General features: G+C 38.7%; 1 protein-coding gene across 1 annotated transcript; it reads right to left on the bottom strand.

Moving 5' to 3' along the window:
- Positions 1–997: 997 nt before the first annotated feature.
- Positions 998–2200, bottom strand: LOC145779012 (uncharacterized). The gene has a single exon (XM_082590596.1). It carries the CDS (start codon positions 2198–2200, stop codon positions 1097–1099), a length of 1104 nt encoding a protein of 367 aa, XP_082446722.1. The 3' UTR covers positions 998–1096.
- Positions 2201–17762: the final 15562 nt, after the last annotated feature.

The following is a 17762-nucleotide window of genomic DNA, read 5'->3' as shown; positions in this document are numbered from 1 at the left end:
AAGTTATTCCTGGTAGTTTCGCATACTTGTAGAGGCTCATGACGCAGGGCCGGTTACCGAGATTAGCAGAGTGACGTTTTCCGATTGTTGAAGTGTTTTTGCCGGAGAATTATTCCATTCACTAGGTGCCGCTGAATGGAGAGCAGTCTTGAAATGCGTTGCTCAAGCGCACATCCGAGAGTCGAGCCAGCGCAGCGTGATCTTGAGCCGGGCGCGTAACCACTGAACTATTAGGACGGCCACTGATCAATGAGAAGTGAGATCACCAGTAAATTTGATTGGTTTTGAACCACTGACACAGAGAAGGCACCGCAATTGACAGAATGACGTTTTCACTTGTTGAAGTGTTATACGCTATCGGGGCGAAAGCTTCTTTGAGAGCTCATTATTATTCTATTAAATTTTTGACTCAAATTTAGCCAATAGTCGGTGGGCTTGGTCTACTTGTGGCATATACAATGAAAATAATCACAAAATTGGCAGATAGAATAGAAAATTTGTAGGCTATGATGGAATGGAAATGTCAATAACTTCACTCGGTGACCGGGCCTGCGTCAGTGATTTAAAGCCTTTAGTCTACAAGTATGCGAAACTGCCAGGATTAAGTTCTGCAAGAAGCTTTCCCAGTCCGAGGATAAAGATCAAATGGGATGGAAGATGAAAAACTTTCTAATCCCACCACATAATTAGTGTTCAGTGTGGAACACTTCAACGATTAATAAACAAACTGCATCGACACCCAAAGTTAAAGTTGTGGGCGCTGGTCATCGTCGGAGAGATCTTGTCAGTTTTGCATAACTGGTCACTTCTTATATCATACTGCACCATTGAGATGAAATAATCAAACTTTGCTGTTCTTCGTTTAGACGAAAAATTACTAGGTTTGATTTCGTTTTAATAGAATTTTCTGTGGATAAGTTTGTTTCAACAGCTGGGCGCTGGCCTATAGTTCATAGCGATCTTTTTGTTCGGTCTGAATACAAATTACACGTTGAAATCTCAATAAAAAGATCACCTTGTATTTCTCACAAAACATAAAAATTGATTGAAAAACATCGCATAGGCTAATAGCACAATGAAGTAATATTTTTTTCATTCAAGATGAAAATCTATTTGGGTCAAACGATTTTATATCAATATCCGAAGAAATATTTAAAATCAATTCTGCTAAGGACTTGCCAGTCGCAGGAGAATTAAGAATTCCCCAACAGCCATGTCCAGCGGTTATGTATAAGCCATCAACTTCAGCTAGGTTCCCAATTACAGGCAGGCCATCTTGAGTGAGAGGCATATAGCATGCCTGAGAACATGTCACTTGGCCATCTTTGATAAAAGTAGATACAAGGTCAGACATACATTTAATTCTATGGCAAGAATCTGTGGTCGGGGTGATGTCGTTTGGAGAGGGCATAGAATGAAAAGGTATAGGGTTTTCAGCCATACCGCAAATATACACCTCGCCATCAGGCCGAGGGTACAGCTCAGGTGCCAACTCATCGTGATCGGTCATATGAACAAACACACTTTCAGCGGGCACTTCATGAGATGGCCTGACAGTTATTGAATGAGCTTTCTGTCCATGAATGGATGGCACATTAGGAAACCATTCACTCGCTCTACCTGACCACGGTCCCATAGCGATCACAGCTACGTCACATTCAATTAAACGTCCACTGGATAACAATACACCAGACACCTTTGAATTATTTTGACTAAATTTGATTCCACATACTTCTTGATCTTCTAAAACCTCTACACCATTAGCAATGTTGTGCCCGGTGAGGGTTTGCACAAACTTATACGGATGAAGTTGAGCTATAGCACTGTCGGAACCAATTAATGACACTTGGCTTGAATCCACCCCTGAGCCATTCAACCATGTTGTACTCGCTGTGCATGTCTTTCTTAACTTTGACTTTAATTCCATTGAATAAGCTTTCATGGGCCGGTAATCATAAGTTTTGTCTCCGTTAAACTTTGATGACAGTTCTTTATGAAGTTCAAAGCTGACTGATGCAAGCTTATCCAGAGCAGGGTCATCACCGCACCAATCCTTGGCCAGAAACCCTCCTGCTTTCCCAGATGCTGCACAAGCTACTTTATGCTTTTCAACAACAAACACAGATTTAACTCCATTTTCCACAAGAAAATAGGCAAGGCAGGTGCCCATTATACCACCACCTATGATTACTATTTTCATTTTTTCTGCACAAAAAACAAGATATTATAAAAAAGGAAGTGGCTACATTTTCATCATCACAACCTACATAAAGCTGTTTCATGTCATTTTTGTTGTGTTTGATCATAATTATTGTAACAGTGACGATACTATAGTATAGGGTATAGGCTAATGTTTCACTTGAAATTGTATCATATATAATACAGTTTGTCATGCTTGGCATCAACAAAACGAAAAGCCACAACCAAAAAAAAATTAAAGTACAAGCAGCTAAATCCGTCGTTTTTAAATTGATTCAATCTCTGCAGATGTTGAATCAACGTAAAAACGACGGATTTTGCTGGCTGGGATAGGCCATGAAGTAGTTATAAAGCAGTCCTTGAAAATTAGTGTGGTTGATTTCTACTGCTATCATTATACTGATGTAGACCAACCAATCAATCAAGTTTATTCTCCATCTAGCAGATATATACATATATAATATACAACAAAAACATCAGCATTGACAAAATTAATCTTAACAATTGCTACTCAATGAAAAAGAGACAGTAAAACCACAAAAACGTCATCAAGTCTTCCACCACATTCAATAAACCATGCAAACGGAGTTTAGAAAAATTTCCACATCCCAAGACAGTTGGAAAAGCTTGGAAAAAATGAATTTTCATTTAAAATATAATAATGGCGTCACTTGGTGTCTATGGTGGCAACATAAAATACAGTGAAAATGCAGTGCAACAAAATGCTAGAAGTAACAAATATACAGTTATTGGGAGCTACTAACATTTCACGTTAATAAATGTTTTGGGCAAATAGCAGCGCTCTTGTGCAGTGTCAAAATTAATATTCTCTATGGCTTCATATAGTCGCTATGACCCTGCATATAGTCATTGTTGAAGAATGGACAAGTTTACAAACTTCAGACTCAAATGACTATGAAAAGCCTCAGATTTTATTTTTTGATGTTGCTTGAACACAAAATTGTTCACATCAGTTAGACCAGTGGTTCCCAACTCGTTTTTAAGGCGACCCATTAAAAAAAAAAATTCAGTTTGGTAAAATCTTGCGACCCAAGCAAATTGTCGTAATATTTTAAAAGCCATACAAGATTGTGTTGCAAACAAACAGCACTACAAAAGCAGTAACTTTTTCCGAAAATAATATGTTTATCAAATCACTATTGAGATAGCTGTGCTGGCTTGCTGTTAGTGAGTTTTTGAAATCGAGGCGTTATTCTTCCAGCCGGTTTCGCTGTTCAGTTTTCAATACACACATGGCGCTAAATCCAATCTTACAAAGCCAAGTTGTTGCAAATGGAATCTGTTTTTGAATCCCTAATTGTGAAACTGTGGGATACACTTCGTACATGGAAGCTCAAAAGAGGATGTTTTCAGAATCTTTGGGGTATTTGTTCTTGAAGGACGCAAAAGAAATACGGTTTGCTACTTCTGTCGTTATGTCCATAAACTGTTCTGCAACATGGGTGGAAAGTTGAGGCAGATCTTTTCCAACAAATGGATCAATTATCCAATCATTTTGGTTATCAAGTGTTAGAGATTCTCCATAGTAGTGCACAAACTTTTTGGCAAACTGTTCCAGGTTTCTAATTATCGTTTGCTTAATATCAACTTCATTGCCACAGATATATTGCGTTAGCTGAGGAAATATATTGTACTCATCTCTGGTGACATAAATTTTCCTGAATATGAGTTTTTTGTGATAAGCAGAAACTTTTGCGGCATGATCAATCACCGTAAAACCGTTGCCTTGCATGTATAAATTTAGACAATTCAGAGAGTCAAATATATCGGCAAGGTAAGCAACTTTTGTCTTGAAATCTTCTTGCAAAAACTTCTCGGCTAATCTCACACAGTTCGGTTGCCTCAGGAAAATAGCAATCTCCTCTCGCAAATCACAAACTCGCTTCAGGATACGACCTCGTGACAATTATCGCACTTCTATGTGCAACAGCAATGCTTCATAATAATAATCAGAATCCACAAAGACGAAAACAAATGACGATTTAGTGGACTTGTTTTGATGAAGTTTACACACTTCACATCATTCAACACTTCGTGCAGCTCTTGAGATAGCTTTTTTGCAGCAAAGGCCTCTCTGTGGAGAAAGCAATAAGTTCATACAGCACTTGGGGCTTTGTCTTTGATGTGTTTTACCACACCAGACTATGCGTGGTCCAACGTGTGGAAAACTTTGTCATAGTTTGTCCGACATAGCGTTCGTGACATATAGTGCACGTTACAATATATATCCCGTAACTTTGTCAAGTTAATTTATGTTTGAGACTGAAATTTTTGTTGGGTTTACATTTAATAGTAATAATAACAATATTAAAAGAAGCGAAAATTGTTAAAACTTCTTGCACTACAATCATGCTACAAAGCTTTCCGATGTCTCGACATGAAACGCTTCATGACTTGTGTTTATATTTTCCAGTTTTGTGATCGATCTCATCACGTTTTAAATTTTTTTTATTGTTATTTTTTTCGCCCAAGATACAATATGCCTGAAAAACAAGCGACCCAAAAAAATTATCAGGCGACCCAACCTTGGGTCGCGACCCATGAGTTGGGAACCACTGAGTTAGACCACATGCCTTACAATGCATCATAGAAGTAAAATCCCTGAGTTGAAGTTTGTGTTAAGTAAGCTTGAACTTTTAAAAGATGGGTCATTCTTGGTGAAATCATTCAGGCTATGTCATCCAATCACCTATAGTCACAGATTTTCATGAAAATTTATACATACAGTTACAGAGCATAGTTTTCTAAACAAAACAATAGTAGAGCTTTGGTAGAGAGTTTCTCTTGCACTATAAGCAGTAAAGCACACAGAGCAGAGTAACGCAACCAGATATAAAATACGTTGAAGAAGTTTGCAAAATGGATTCATGAAATACAGTGACCTACTTAGTAGGCATACAGAGCTTACTAGACTACACCATGCATTATAGTCTGATCACCTTTTATAGCACTTTTGTTGCCTATATAGACAAATAACTTTATTTGCCAATCAGATTCCACAATAGTATGATACACAATAAGCTTACATCTCAATACATATAATTCATGAACAATAAACATAGAGCAACGCATAAGTACGCTAAGTGTTGAATAATTCAATCTGATAAGCTTCCAGCAGTGAAAGACCATTTCATCATCTAGTCAGCTGCTCCAACTGGTTATATTAATAAAACAACAATGGATTGAAGAAAGCCCTTGGGTTGACTAATCGCAACAAAATAATTACAATGTATCAGTGTGTAATTTAATCATATTTAACACTTAACAAGGTGTATATCTTTGTAGTGGTAGGTTAAGTTGCTTTTCATGTAGTGGATTGATTTATTGTCATTTTAGATAATGTAATTTCAGTTTACCACTGAAGGTTTTAATGTTGAAAAACGTGCGTATGTTGTGTGGGATTTCATTCCATACTGTTGGACCTTGAACTTCTAGACTAGAGCTCAATGGGTGCAACCTAGTTCGTACCCTCAGTTCATACCATGAAAAGGTTGATAGAAAAAAATAGAACAAAGCCGAAGTCGCTGATCGCAGTTTCCGTAAACATTTTAAAAGAGTTAGGAAAGGATTGAGAGAAAAAATTAAAAAAACCAAAGTTGCTGAACGCAGTTTCCACAAACGTTTTAAAAGGGTTAGGGTGTAGGGTTAGGAAAAGATCGAGAGAAAAAAATAGAACAAAGCCGAAGTCACTGATCACAGTTTCCATTTTTCCGCAGTTTCCGCAAACATTTTAAAACTTCCGGTAATGATCCTAAGAGTTTGCCGAAGTCGCTGATCGCAGTTTCCGCAAACATTTTAAAAGGGTTATGGTTGATATCGAAGTTTCCGCAAACATTTTAAAATTTCCGGTAATGATCCTGAGAGTTTGCGGAATCTGCGATCAGCGACTTCGGCTTTGTGCTATTTTTTCTTTCAACCTTTTCAGAGGGAAAATTTTAAAATGTTTGCGGAAACTGCGATCAGCAGCTTCGGCTTTTTTTAATTTTTTCTCTCGATCTTTTCAGGGAACGAACTAGGTTACATCCGAGCTCAATTACTTTGTTTGCCACATGTTATCCTCCTTTATCAAATTACATTATGGCGTACTATACAGTCTTCGAAATTAGCATATTTTTACTACGGCAAAAACGTTGCCGAGGCCAAATGGCAAAAGTTGAAATTGCCTCGGCAATTGCTGTGAACGTTTATTACGAAAAAATTGTAGGCTACCACAACATGTAAAACGAGAAGCGAAAAATATACTAAAGTAGTCTATCAAGACCACATTGTTTGATTTGTTGTGATGTAATAATACCAAAAGTAGCGATAAAGCGAGCAACGCGATACGCACGCTGTTACGATAATTCATGTTAAAAAACTCACGGGGGGGGGGGGGGGGGGGGAATATGTTAATTTTGGGTTGATTCAACGTTCGAGTCAGCACAAATCGATTTAATTTTCCCGACCGGTTGTATTTACGTATTGCGTAACAACAACGCCCAATAAGAAATTTACATTAGTTTTACATTAATTCGACATCTAGCGATGTTGAATTATCATAAACTAGCGTTAATTCCTCAACCAGGTGCCGGTAACAAATTAATAGCTCCCTGCGAGAAGATTGCCTCGATTTACGTTTACACTAACATAATTTCGGCACAATTGGAATACTACGAGCAACACAAATACTGTTTGATAAAGAACTAGTCAGAATCGGAATCATCAGATGCTGCATCGGAGGATGAGGTTGTCTCGTCAATGCATAACATTAAAAGCAAATGATCGCCTCCTTCTGCCTTTTGCAAGTTGAACGCGGCCTTGTTCACGCTGGCCCTATCGGACCCAATGCCTATCAGTCGGCTGTTTTTCGGAAATTCGAAGTTCCCCTTCAATACGCTTCGTCGAATGCATCCTTCAAACCTTTCGCATTACGGTCCTCTGGTTCCTCGACAGATAGCACGTGACAGGTAGGTTTTCCCAAAGAACACGTCTTAATGACGAAAACTTCTTTTTGTCCATATAGTCCGGCAGCCCGTGACGTTTTTGTAACATCATAAGGTACAAAAGGTTTGAGTGTTTTATCAACCTTGCCCCACTGTGGGATGTTCAGAAACCCACATCCGAGGTTTCACTGCTGGGGCGTTTGGGGGCTACGGCCCGGTGAAAAACCCATTTTGGGGGTCAAAAAAACATCATAAGGTACAAGAACAAAAACTACGCCAGAGTTTATGCCTTCACTTGTAGACTTTCGAACAAGTCGATCTGGGTGCCCCAGGTGGGGCATTCCCGAATAAGGGGCCCCCAAAGTTGGGGCAAAATACGTAAAAATAACATCATAAGGTACAAAGATGGAACTTCTTTCATCAGTTGGGGCATGTTCCACTGAGTTCGAAACAACTTTTCTTATGGCCCCAAGGTGGGGCTTGACCTCAGTTTGGGGGTATAACCCCTAAAATTCACAAAATTAACATCATAAGGTACATGGATGAAACCAAGTGTAGGTGATAGTACCTCACTTACGGACTTCAGAACATTAAAATTTGGTCGCCCCAGGTGGGGCATTCTCGAATAAGTGGCCCCCAAAGTTGGGGCAAAATACGTAAAAATAACATCATAAGGTACAAAGATGGAACTTCTTTCATCAGTTGGGGCATGTTCCACTGAGTACGAAACAACTTTTCTTATGGCCCCAAGGTGGGGCTTAACCTCATTTTGGGGGTATAACCCCTAAAATTCACAAAATTAACATCATAAGGTACATGGATGAAACCAAGTGTAGGTGATAGTACCTCACTTACGGACTTCAGAACATTAAAATTTGGTCGCCCCAGGTGGGGCATTCCCGAATAAGGAGCTCCAACGCTGGGACAAAATACGTAAAAATAACATTATAAGGTAGGCTACAAAAATGGAACTTTTATCATCAGTTGGGACGCCTTCCACCGAGTTCTAAAAAACTTTTGTTGTGGCTCCAAGGTGGGGCTTAACCTCATTTTAGGATATACAACCCCAAATTCAAGGTTGTAGCCTATTTGGATGGAACCAAGTGTTTGCAAAACGTCAAAATTTTTTTGCTTCACCTGAGGATTTTTCCTAGCACAAAGACTGATACCGGGTGCGAAAGTCATAATTCCTTAAGCAACTATAATTTAATATTTCACCGGTTGAAGACTGTAGTGTACAGTAGCATACGTACATGTGTTAGCAAGAGTACCTGTGTGTTACATACGATCTGGCTATTGCAAAACATTCCCTCATCATTCAAGAGCAAGAAAGTCCAAAATGTGACCGCTTGTTTATATTACTGGGTGGTTTCCACATTTCCATGGCGTTCTTTAAAGCTATGGGTAAGTACTTGGATGGTTCAGGTGGTCCATACATCCTAACAGAAGCTGGTATTCTTGCCGAAGGATCCCTTAACGGATTTCTGCTTGGTACTCATTACAATAGGTGCAAACGAATACACGTTCTTTTCGGAACAGCATTAGAAATCTTGCATTTTAATCAATTCTTGTTACAATGCCCTGCTCCTGAAAATCTGGACGAAGAACTACGTCGTTTATGTATTCGTCCATCCCAGTCAACGATTGGCTTTTTGGATGACGATGTTAAAGACTTTTTGAGTTCCTACCAAGAATTTTCAAGAAAAACCGAAACTGGAGAAAATGGCAAGACTGCCCAGTACTGGTATGAATACTTAAAACTTGTCAAGACGTACCTACTCTTTGCTCGGAGTATTCATTCTGCAAATCATCAGTTGTTTGTGCACTGCATAGGAGAGATGTCAAGCGTGTTCTTCATTTTCAACCAACCAAATTATGCAAGATGGATTTTGCGACTGCATGATAACATGCTAAAAATGGAAGCAACTCACCCTGAAATAAGTGATCTGTTTAAACAAGGCATCTTGTCCGTAAAAAGAACTCAAATAAACTTCTGCGGATGTGCTGTTGATCAAACTTTGGAGCAAACAATCAATGCAGAATCTGCCAATAGACTCACTGGGATTTCGTCTTTCACCAATTCAATTGGTGCCAGACAGAGATGGGCACTTACCCACTCTATGCGCCGATCGATCCTTCACAACTTCTATGAAGATCTGGGGATGACATCAGCAGAGGAAGCATCATTTGACCTTCGTCCTTCAAGCACCGATAGAGACCGCAAACATTTGGATAAACTAATGCAAAAAATAAGCAGTACAGTTAATCTATTTAATGCAAGCTTCGATGTATCCTTTCTATTCAATTTTAGCACAGGAAAAGCAATCGCTTCTGCCACTTCAAATTTTCTTTTGAATGTTTTTCAAAAAGGAACTGAAGATAGAAACAAATTTATAAGTCAATGCCACCAGGACGCTAGCACCTTCAACAAGCCAACATGGAGAAACAAAATCTGCAACTTTGCTTTTAAAACTGCCGTTGTGAAAAGCATAACCCGCGAAGGCAAATTTTCTAAGCTGAGAATGGAACGCAATTTGATGGAAAGGCTTCTATGTTCAGCAGTAGATCACAAGGTAGACGTGGAATTGATGCTGTCTTACCCCCTCACACCAGTACAACTGTATTTGTGCCATATGGATGCAACGATGAAATCAACCCGAAAGTCAATGCTTTTGAAGGCTCTTGAAATCGATAGTATGTTTCTTCTTCACACTCTTGGAGATTTGCCGATGACGTTCGGAGGTGTTGCAAAGACGACTTTGAAGAAATTGTGCAGACACAGTGGGAAAACAATACACGTTGTTTTCGATAGAACTGTATCGCCTGTCCATGAAACTGTATCGATAGAACTGTATCGCCGTTGTTTTCGATAGAACTGTATCGAACTGTCCATGAAAGATGCCGAGCGAGATCGCCGAGCAATTCATGGCTTCCGCGATCAGCAATACGTCATCGAAGGAGAGGCCATAAAACAACCTGTTAATTTTGCAGCCGCATGAGGAATGACAACTTCAGGCAAGCATTGGTGCATTTTCTTGTTAATTCTTGAAAATCAGATGAGTATTCCAGCTTTCTCGACTTAAGGTTCTTTTATGCTACACTTGATAAAAAATGTTATGTTTATCGAAAAGATGGCGAAAAAATGTTGTGTGGTGAAGAGGAGTCCTTGTTATGCTACCACGAAGAAGCAGATACGCGCCTAATGTATACCACATCGTCACCGCATGCCAAGATGTGAAAAATGTGGTAGTCCACTCTAATGACACGAATGTTCTGATTATATTGTTGGGAAATTTGTCGTTTGTACAAAAAGACGTAACATATGGATGGAAGGTGGTGTAAAGACAAACAACACTCTGAGATATATTGATGTATCAAAGCTTGGCAGTACTTTATCTCCAGACATGCTTCGGTCGCTTCCCGGTTTTCATTGCTTTACAGGCTGTGATCATACAGCTGCTTTTTCAGGTAAAGGGAAGGCTCGACCCCTTAATATATTGGAGAAAAATGTGCATGCTCAACATGCCTTTGCTGCTTTGGGGTATTCGAAAAATCTTGATGAAAACATCGAAAGAGGCATTGAAAAATTTGTGTGCCAGATGTGTGGATGTAAAAGTGGTCATTGCGTTAATGAATTACGATTTAAAAAATTCATTGAGACATACAAACCGAAAGGTTCCAATCCATTGCGACGACGGAAAGGTTCAGATGGAAGCAACTTTCCCCTGAGCAAAACTGTGCTCCATCAGAAAATACTCAGAGCGAATTACATTTGTGGCATTTGGAATCATGCTGCTGAAAAAGGAAGCATTTTCCAGACACCAGTTGAAAGCGGCTGGCGTTTGGAAGATGGTAAATTCACTGGTTTGGTTTCATGGAGATTTAGTTCCGTCCTGGATAACGTTACGCTGGATAACGTTCTGCAAAGTGAGAAGGGTTTGGACCAACACGGAACAGAATCAGATCATGAAACAACAGAAACGGATGAATGCGACTTTTCTGACGACGAACCTGCAAACCTTTAATGAATAGATGTTTTTGCCTTTCTCCACCTCAAGCATAAATAAACTGTAGGCTATAGCTTACATAAGCAACTTTTTACCTTTATTCTTGTAAACATGGGGATAGAGTATGATTTGAACTTGTATTAATTTTACAGTTTCCACCAGAACTTACGAAACCACATAGAACAAAGTGTTAAGATTGATCTTTTCACATGGCTGCAAACCGGGGCCAATGGTGCATAGCCTACCCGAGAGAGATTATGCAGGAGGCATGCTTTTTCAAGAAGCCCTTTGACTTGATGAACAGGCTATACGTTTTTAAATAGTTCAATGTGCATCTTTTCGTTCTACTAGTGTATAATTTAACGTTTCTTTCACACGCCTTTCCAGGTTTCGTTATTTTGTAGCGAGCAATTTTTCCATTCCTTTCAGCAGAAGTCACATGTTATTCGAGAAGTCCTCTCAGTTGTTTAAATAAGACCACATAGTGTGATTTGTTTCTGTTCAGTGTTTAGTCTGAGAGAAACTTAAATGTAGGTAGGCCTACGTACAATCAGGGGCGGATTTGCAAATTGAATTAGCCCGGGAATTTAAAAATAATAACGGTTCACTTCTATCAAAATAGATTTAGCATAAAAATACTCGTTTCACAAACAATTTATTTCATTTCAGAAAAAGTCTTTCACCGGTAATATGATGTAGGCTATAAAGTTAGACATTGCACGTATTTGTACAGCAAGCTTCGATTTGTAACTTGAATCATTGTCAGTGTTATTCAAACAAAGAATAAGAATATAACGCTACGACTATTATATTTCAAATAAAATTTTCTTTTGTACATAAAACAGGACAGTGACCCTCTGACCGGCCAACCGGGAACGTTCTAGAATTCCCAGTAGGCTAATGATTAGCCGCCAATTCACCCCTGCGTAGAATATCTATTTTCATAGTGATAAATTTTAACCTAATAAGCAAATGTTATGCTGTGTAGATATTATATCTTACATGCTTCATTGATTTTCCAAAATATTTGCAGACGTTTTAAAATATACACGAGAGACACTTGGTTTTATACCTTATGATGTTAATTTTGTGAATTTTAGGGGTTATACCCCAAAATGAGGTTAAGCCCCACCTTGGAGCCATACGAAAAGTTGTTTCGAACTCAGACGTGGAACATGCCCTAACTGATGAAAGAAGTTCCATCTTTGCACCTTATCATGTTATTTTTACCGGTAGTCTACGTATTTTGATCCAACTTTGGGAGCCCCTTATTCGGGAATGCTCCACCTGGGGCGACCAAATTTGAATGTTCTGAAATCCGTAAGTGAGATACTATCACCTACACTTGGTTTCATCCATGTACCTTATGATGTTAATTTTGTAAATTTTAGGGGTTATACCCCCAAAATGAGGTTAAGCCCCACCTTGGGGCCATAAGAAAAGTTGTTTCGAACTCAGTGGAACATGCCCTAACTGATGATACAAGTTCCATCTTTGTACCTTATGATGTTATTTTTACGTATTTTTCCCCAACTTTGGGGGCCCCTTATTCGGGAATGCCCCACCTGGGGCGACCAAATTTTAATGTTCTGAAGTCCGTAAGTGAGGTACTATTACCTACACTTGGTTTCATCCATGTACCTTATGATGTTAATTTTGTGAATTTTAGGGGTATACCCCCAAAATGAGGTTAAGCCCCACCTTGGGGCCATAAGAAAAGTTGTTTCAAACTCAGTGGAACATGCCCCAACTGATGAAAGAAGTTCCATCTTTGTACCTTATGATGTTATTTTTACGTATTTTGCCCCAACTTTGGGGGCCCCTTATTCGGGAATGCCCCACCTGAGGCACCCAGATCGACTTGTTCGAAAGTCTACAAGTGAAGGCATAAACTCTGGCGTAGGTTTTGTTCTTGTACCTTATGATGTTTTTTTGACCCCCAAAATGGGTTTTTCACCGGGCCGTAGCCCCCAAACGCCCCAGCAGTGAAACCTCGGATGTGGGTTTCTGAACATCCCACAGTGGGGCAAGGTTGATAAAACACTCAAACCTTTTGTACCTTATGATGTTACAAAAACGTCACGGGCTGCCGGACTAATAGTTTTGGCATTTGACGACCCATCGTACAAATACTGAAATATTGCTTGCTGTTACTGTTTAAAGGCACAGTAACCTCGTCTTGCATTAATGCGTTGGATAAAAAATGAATCATTTCTCTACAAGCCTTATCAGTAGAGTAGGCTATCCAATTCTCAAGTCAGCATTAAAAACGTTTTTTTCAAATTTATATATGATATGATATATATATGATATAGTTCTTTGTAAAATTTGAAAGATTTATTGTTCAAAGCCAAGAAATAAGCCATTTGGAACTTTTTCATGAGTTGGTCCCGTTGCTGCAAATTTTGTACTACTTTTTTAACTGGGCCCCGTAGCTTTTCTAATTCCGATTTGTTTCCGCCATAAAATTCTTTACAAATTTTGCAAAATACTACACTAACTTTTCCTTCGGTCCCCTCTGTTTCATAACCTATAGCAGGTAAATTCCACTTTTTAACTGTATCTTCCTTTACCATAATTTATATTGGCAATGACACTGGTAAAGAACAAGCATCCGATGAAACAATAACTTTTGCGCAACAATTAAGCCAATATTTATAAGGTTGCCAACTTTATTTATAGTTCACATGAGCATTGTTAGCGCATAAAATTGCACCTGTTGTTGTTATGCAATCAGACATGGACTTCTAAATAGTAGTATATTTAGAAGTCCATGAACCAGACATCTATCACAAACCGCAATTAACAAAGCTCACTCTAAAGGTTAACGCGTTAACCTATTACTTACATGTATTCAACGTCTGTTGAGTGTTGATGTTGTGTGGTTTGTTGTGAAAGCGACGTGATCGTTTCTGATACAGCTGGACGAGATAACAGAAGGCAAAGCGCGATAAGGAGTATATAAATGCTTACAATAATTTGACGTCTACTGGCGTTGAATCAATGCAAATAGGGTGATATTTCTATGAAAGATTCAATTTTCCCAGCTGGGCACGTGTCTAAGCGCCGGCGAAGTAGAAAGTAACCCAAATAAAAACATCAAGCAATAGTAAGATTGAATCAACCTCCTAGTCTGGTGTGGTCTAAGAAAATTAGGGTTATTTTTGTAATCTTGTGGTCCTTACAAGCGCTCATGTGGCCTCGGCATTTTTATTGCCGAGGCTAATGTGCCATTCATGCATCTGCCTCGGCAATCACCTTGGCAATTGTTGATTGCCGAGGCTAATTTCGAAGACTGACTATATGACACAACCACTAATTGTACCGTATATATATATAATAACCAGAGGTGGGCAGTAACGCGCTACTGTTTTGGTAAAAGTAGCGGCGCTACTTTTTTGTTGGAGTAGCAGCTGCAGTAGCGGCACTATTTTTTTTCCAAAGTAGCGGGAGAGGCGCTACTTTATTTCAGTCGCACTCCCGCTACTTTTTTGATTTAAAGTGTAAAAAATACTCGTTTTTTTGCAACACTGGCATCGTCAAGCAGCTATACCTAATCGGTTTGGTTGCAAAGTTTCGGTCTTTTGGGTGTCTCGTTTTCTGGTGTGGAGCTGCGATCAAGGTATGAAATCGATAATGTTCATTTTAATAACAACCGAAGTAAAGTTGTATATAAATATATATGGTTTATAGAATATAGACTACATGCAGTGAGCATTGCCTCATCACTCATCACCTAGCCTGCTAAGATGTCCAAAAATAAGATTTTATCATGTTGGTTAAAGTAAAACTGTTGACAAATGGTTAGCTAAGATATTTGTTGCTAATAAAGTTTTCTTACATGATGGTTTTTGTAAAAAGAAATCATTACAGGGCAATTTTGTGTGATGCCGATGCAGCAATAAGGGAACGTTCAAATATTACGTAACGCTTTTTTTCCGAATTTTTGAGCCCCCCTCCCCCATGTAACGCCAACGTAACGCTTTTTTCAATCCCCCCCTCCCCCATGTAACGCTTTTTCACTACGAATTCAGCACAAAAAACTACCATTCCGTACTCGAAAGCGTTACGTAACGTTTTGCTTGAACCCCCTCCCCCCCCAATGTGACGCTAACGTAACGCTTTGCATAACCCCCCCCCCCCCTCGAACGCGTTACGTAATATTTGAACGTTCCCTAACATTATAAATGATATTAATTACTTTGTAGTGACAAATTTTTAGTGTGGAACCCCGTACAAGCCACACCCTTCTATTATTGTGGCTGTGCAGTGCATGTCACTTGGTGGTGCGCTCACTCGGTCAAACATCGTTGCAGAAGGAAACAGCAATTGTAAACGCCTTTTTTTCGCTTGCCAGATGTTTCGTCTCTGAGATCTTTTGTCTCGACGTTTCGGCCCTACCAGACATCAGCAGGGTTACCAGATTGGCATTTTTAAGGCCAAATTTCTCGGATTTGGCCTTTTTTAGAGCCTTTTGGCCTTAGAAATTATACGTTTGGCCTTTTTTAAATTTTACTCTTCAAAATGCATAATAATGAATATTTCTCATATATCGTAACATTACCAGATGAAAACCATATTCACCATTTTTCAATACATGTTCTATACTTGTTAAATACTTGTAATGTGACGCCGAGTCAGACTGCGCTCCCCTCTAAGCCAGCCAGATGTCACCACTGTAGCGGATTAAAACTCATCTGCTACAGTCCTTTTATTATATATATACTAGCTACTTTCAGAATTATTTTTGCTATAATTTATTAAAATCCGCTACAAGTCATAAAATATCAATAAATATGAATGTTATACTGGTGGCAGGTGCCACTGCCACAAATTTGTCACAATCCCTATTGCAATAGGCTTGCCAGCAGAGCATGCTTTCAGAAATTCAGTTGTTGTGACCGTGCTTGCCAGGGTTGCCAGGTTGGCCTGTTTCGGGCCAACTTTCAGACATCTGGCTCTTTTTGAAGCTGTTTGGCCCTCAAATTTTTGGTTGGCCCGTTGGCTCTTTTTGAGCAGGCTGAGAACTATTTCCTAGATTTTTCTGTAAAGCTTCAGCAATATGGAAATTAAAACGTATTGTTTTGGCAACTCTTAACTTTCTGATTTTTTCATCCTGTTTTCTTTTCATATGCGACTCTGAGTATAACGAAGATATCTATGGTCTGACCGAGTCTGACATTAGCATGACCTTTTTTTAGTGAGTTGAAGGATAGCCAGGTTGGCCTTTTTGGGGCTAATTTCAGAAATTTGGCATTTTGAAAGCCAGTTAGCTCTCCAATTTTGGGTTGGCTTATTGGCCCTTTTTGAAAACCAGTTGGTTCCTTAAATTTTAGATTAGCCCTTTAGTTTTTTTTGGACCTTGTTTGGCCGTTTTAAAAGTGTTATTATTATTGTGTTTGTTGGACTTGATCCAGGAAGACTAGGATGCCAAAGAAGTAGAAAGCAGGATATGAGAGCGGTAGGAAATACAATAGTACGGTAATTGGGGAAAAACTTGTGAAATGTGAAATGTGAAAAGAAATGTGAAAGTTAACATATGAATAAACCAAGACATACTCTTTTAATTTGTGTTGGTTTGGTATTTTTATTGTAAAAATTGAATTGCTGAGAATTGGTGCAATATAGTAAAGTTTAAGTTAGCGCTACATAAATATAATGCCTACTTTAGATTGGTAATTAATCCATTTGAGTAGATGAAGCATAATTCCATCCTACGATAGTAAAATTGCTCAAATCCGAGCAGAAATGAGAAAGTTACAGCATATTTGGTGGAGGCAGTAGGCTACTCATCGATCACAGCAAACTGTGGGCGGCTCATACTGAACCACGATCGAATCGCCTTGAAAAATGCATTGGAAAAAAGCTTCGTCGAGCGGTTACGTTTGAACAACGATTGCTCGTTTTGTTGATTAGATATAAATGTGAAAGTTAACATATGAATAAACCAAGACATACTCTTTTAATTTGTGTTGGTTTGATATTTTTATTGTAAAAATTGAATTGCTGAGAATTGTTACAAAATAGTAAAGTTTAAGTTAGCGCTAGATCAATATAATGCATACTTTAAACTTGCAACCAATTAAATCGGATAGATGCAGTATCGTGCTTTCCAACGATGGTAAAATTTTTCAAATCCGCGCAGAAATGAGAAAGCTACAACACATTTGGTGGAGGCAGTATTCACCGATCACTGCAAACTGTGGGCGGCTTATACCATAGATTTCTTACATCCTGAACCACGATCGAATCGCCTTGAAAAATACATTGGAAAAAAGCTTTGTCGAGCGGTTACGTTTGAACAACGATTGCTCGTTTTGTTGATTAGATATAAATGTCAAAGTTAACATATGAATAAAGCAAGACATACTCTTTTAATTTGTGTTGGTTTGATATTTTTATTTTAAAAATTGAATTGCTAAGAATTGGTACAAAATAGTAAAGTTTAAGTTAGCGCTACATAAATATAATGCCTACTTTAGACTGGTAATTAATCCATTCAGGTAGATGAGGCATCATGCTTTCTAACGATAGGAAAATTGTTAAAATCCGAACAGAAATGAGAAAGCTAGGAGGAACTATTCACTACAAATATTTAAAAATCAATAGCCTT

Source organism: Aplidium turbinatum, chromosome 1 (genome assembly GCF_918807975.1).
Source record: "Aplidium turbinatum chromosome 1, kaAplTurb1.1, whole genome shotgun sequence".
NCBI classification, from domain to species: Eukaryota; Metazoa; Chordata; class Ascidiacea; order Aplousobranchia; family Polyclinidae; genus Aplidium; species Aplidium turbinatum.
This window is presented reverse-complemented; position numbering and strand designations above follow the sequence as displayed.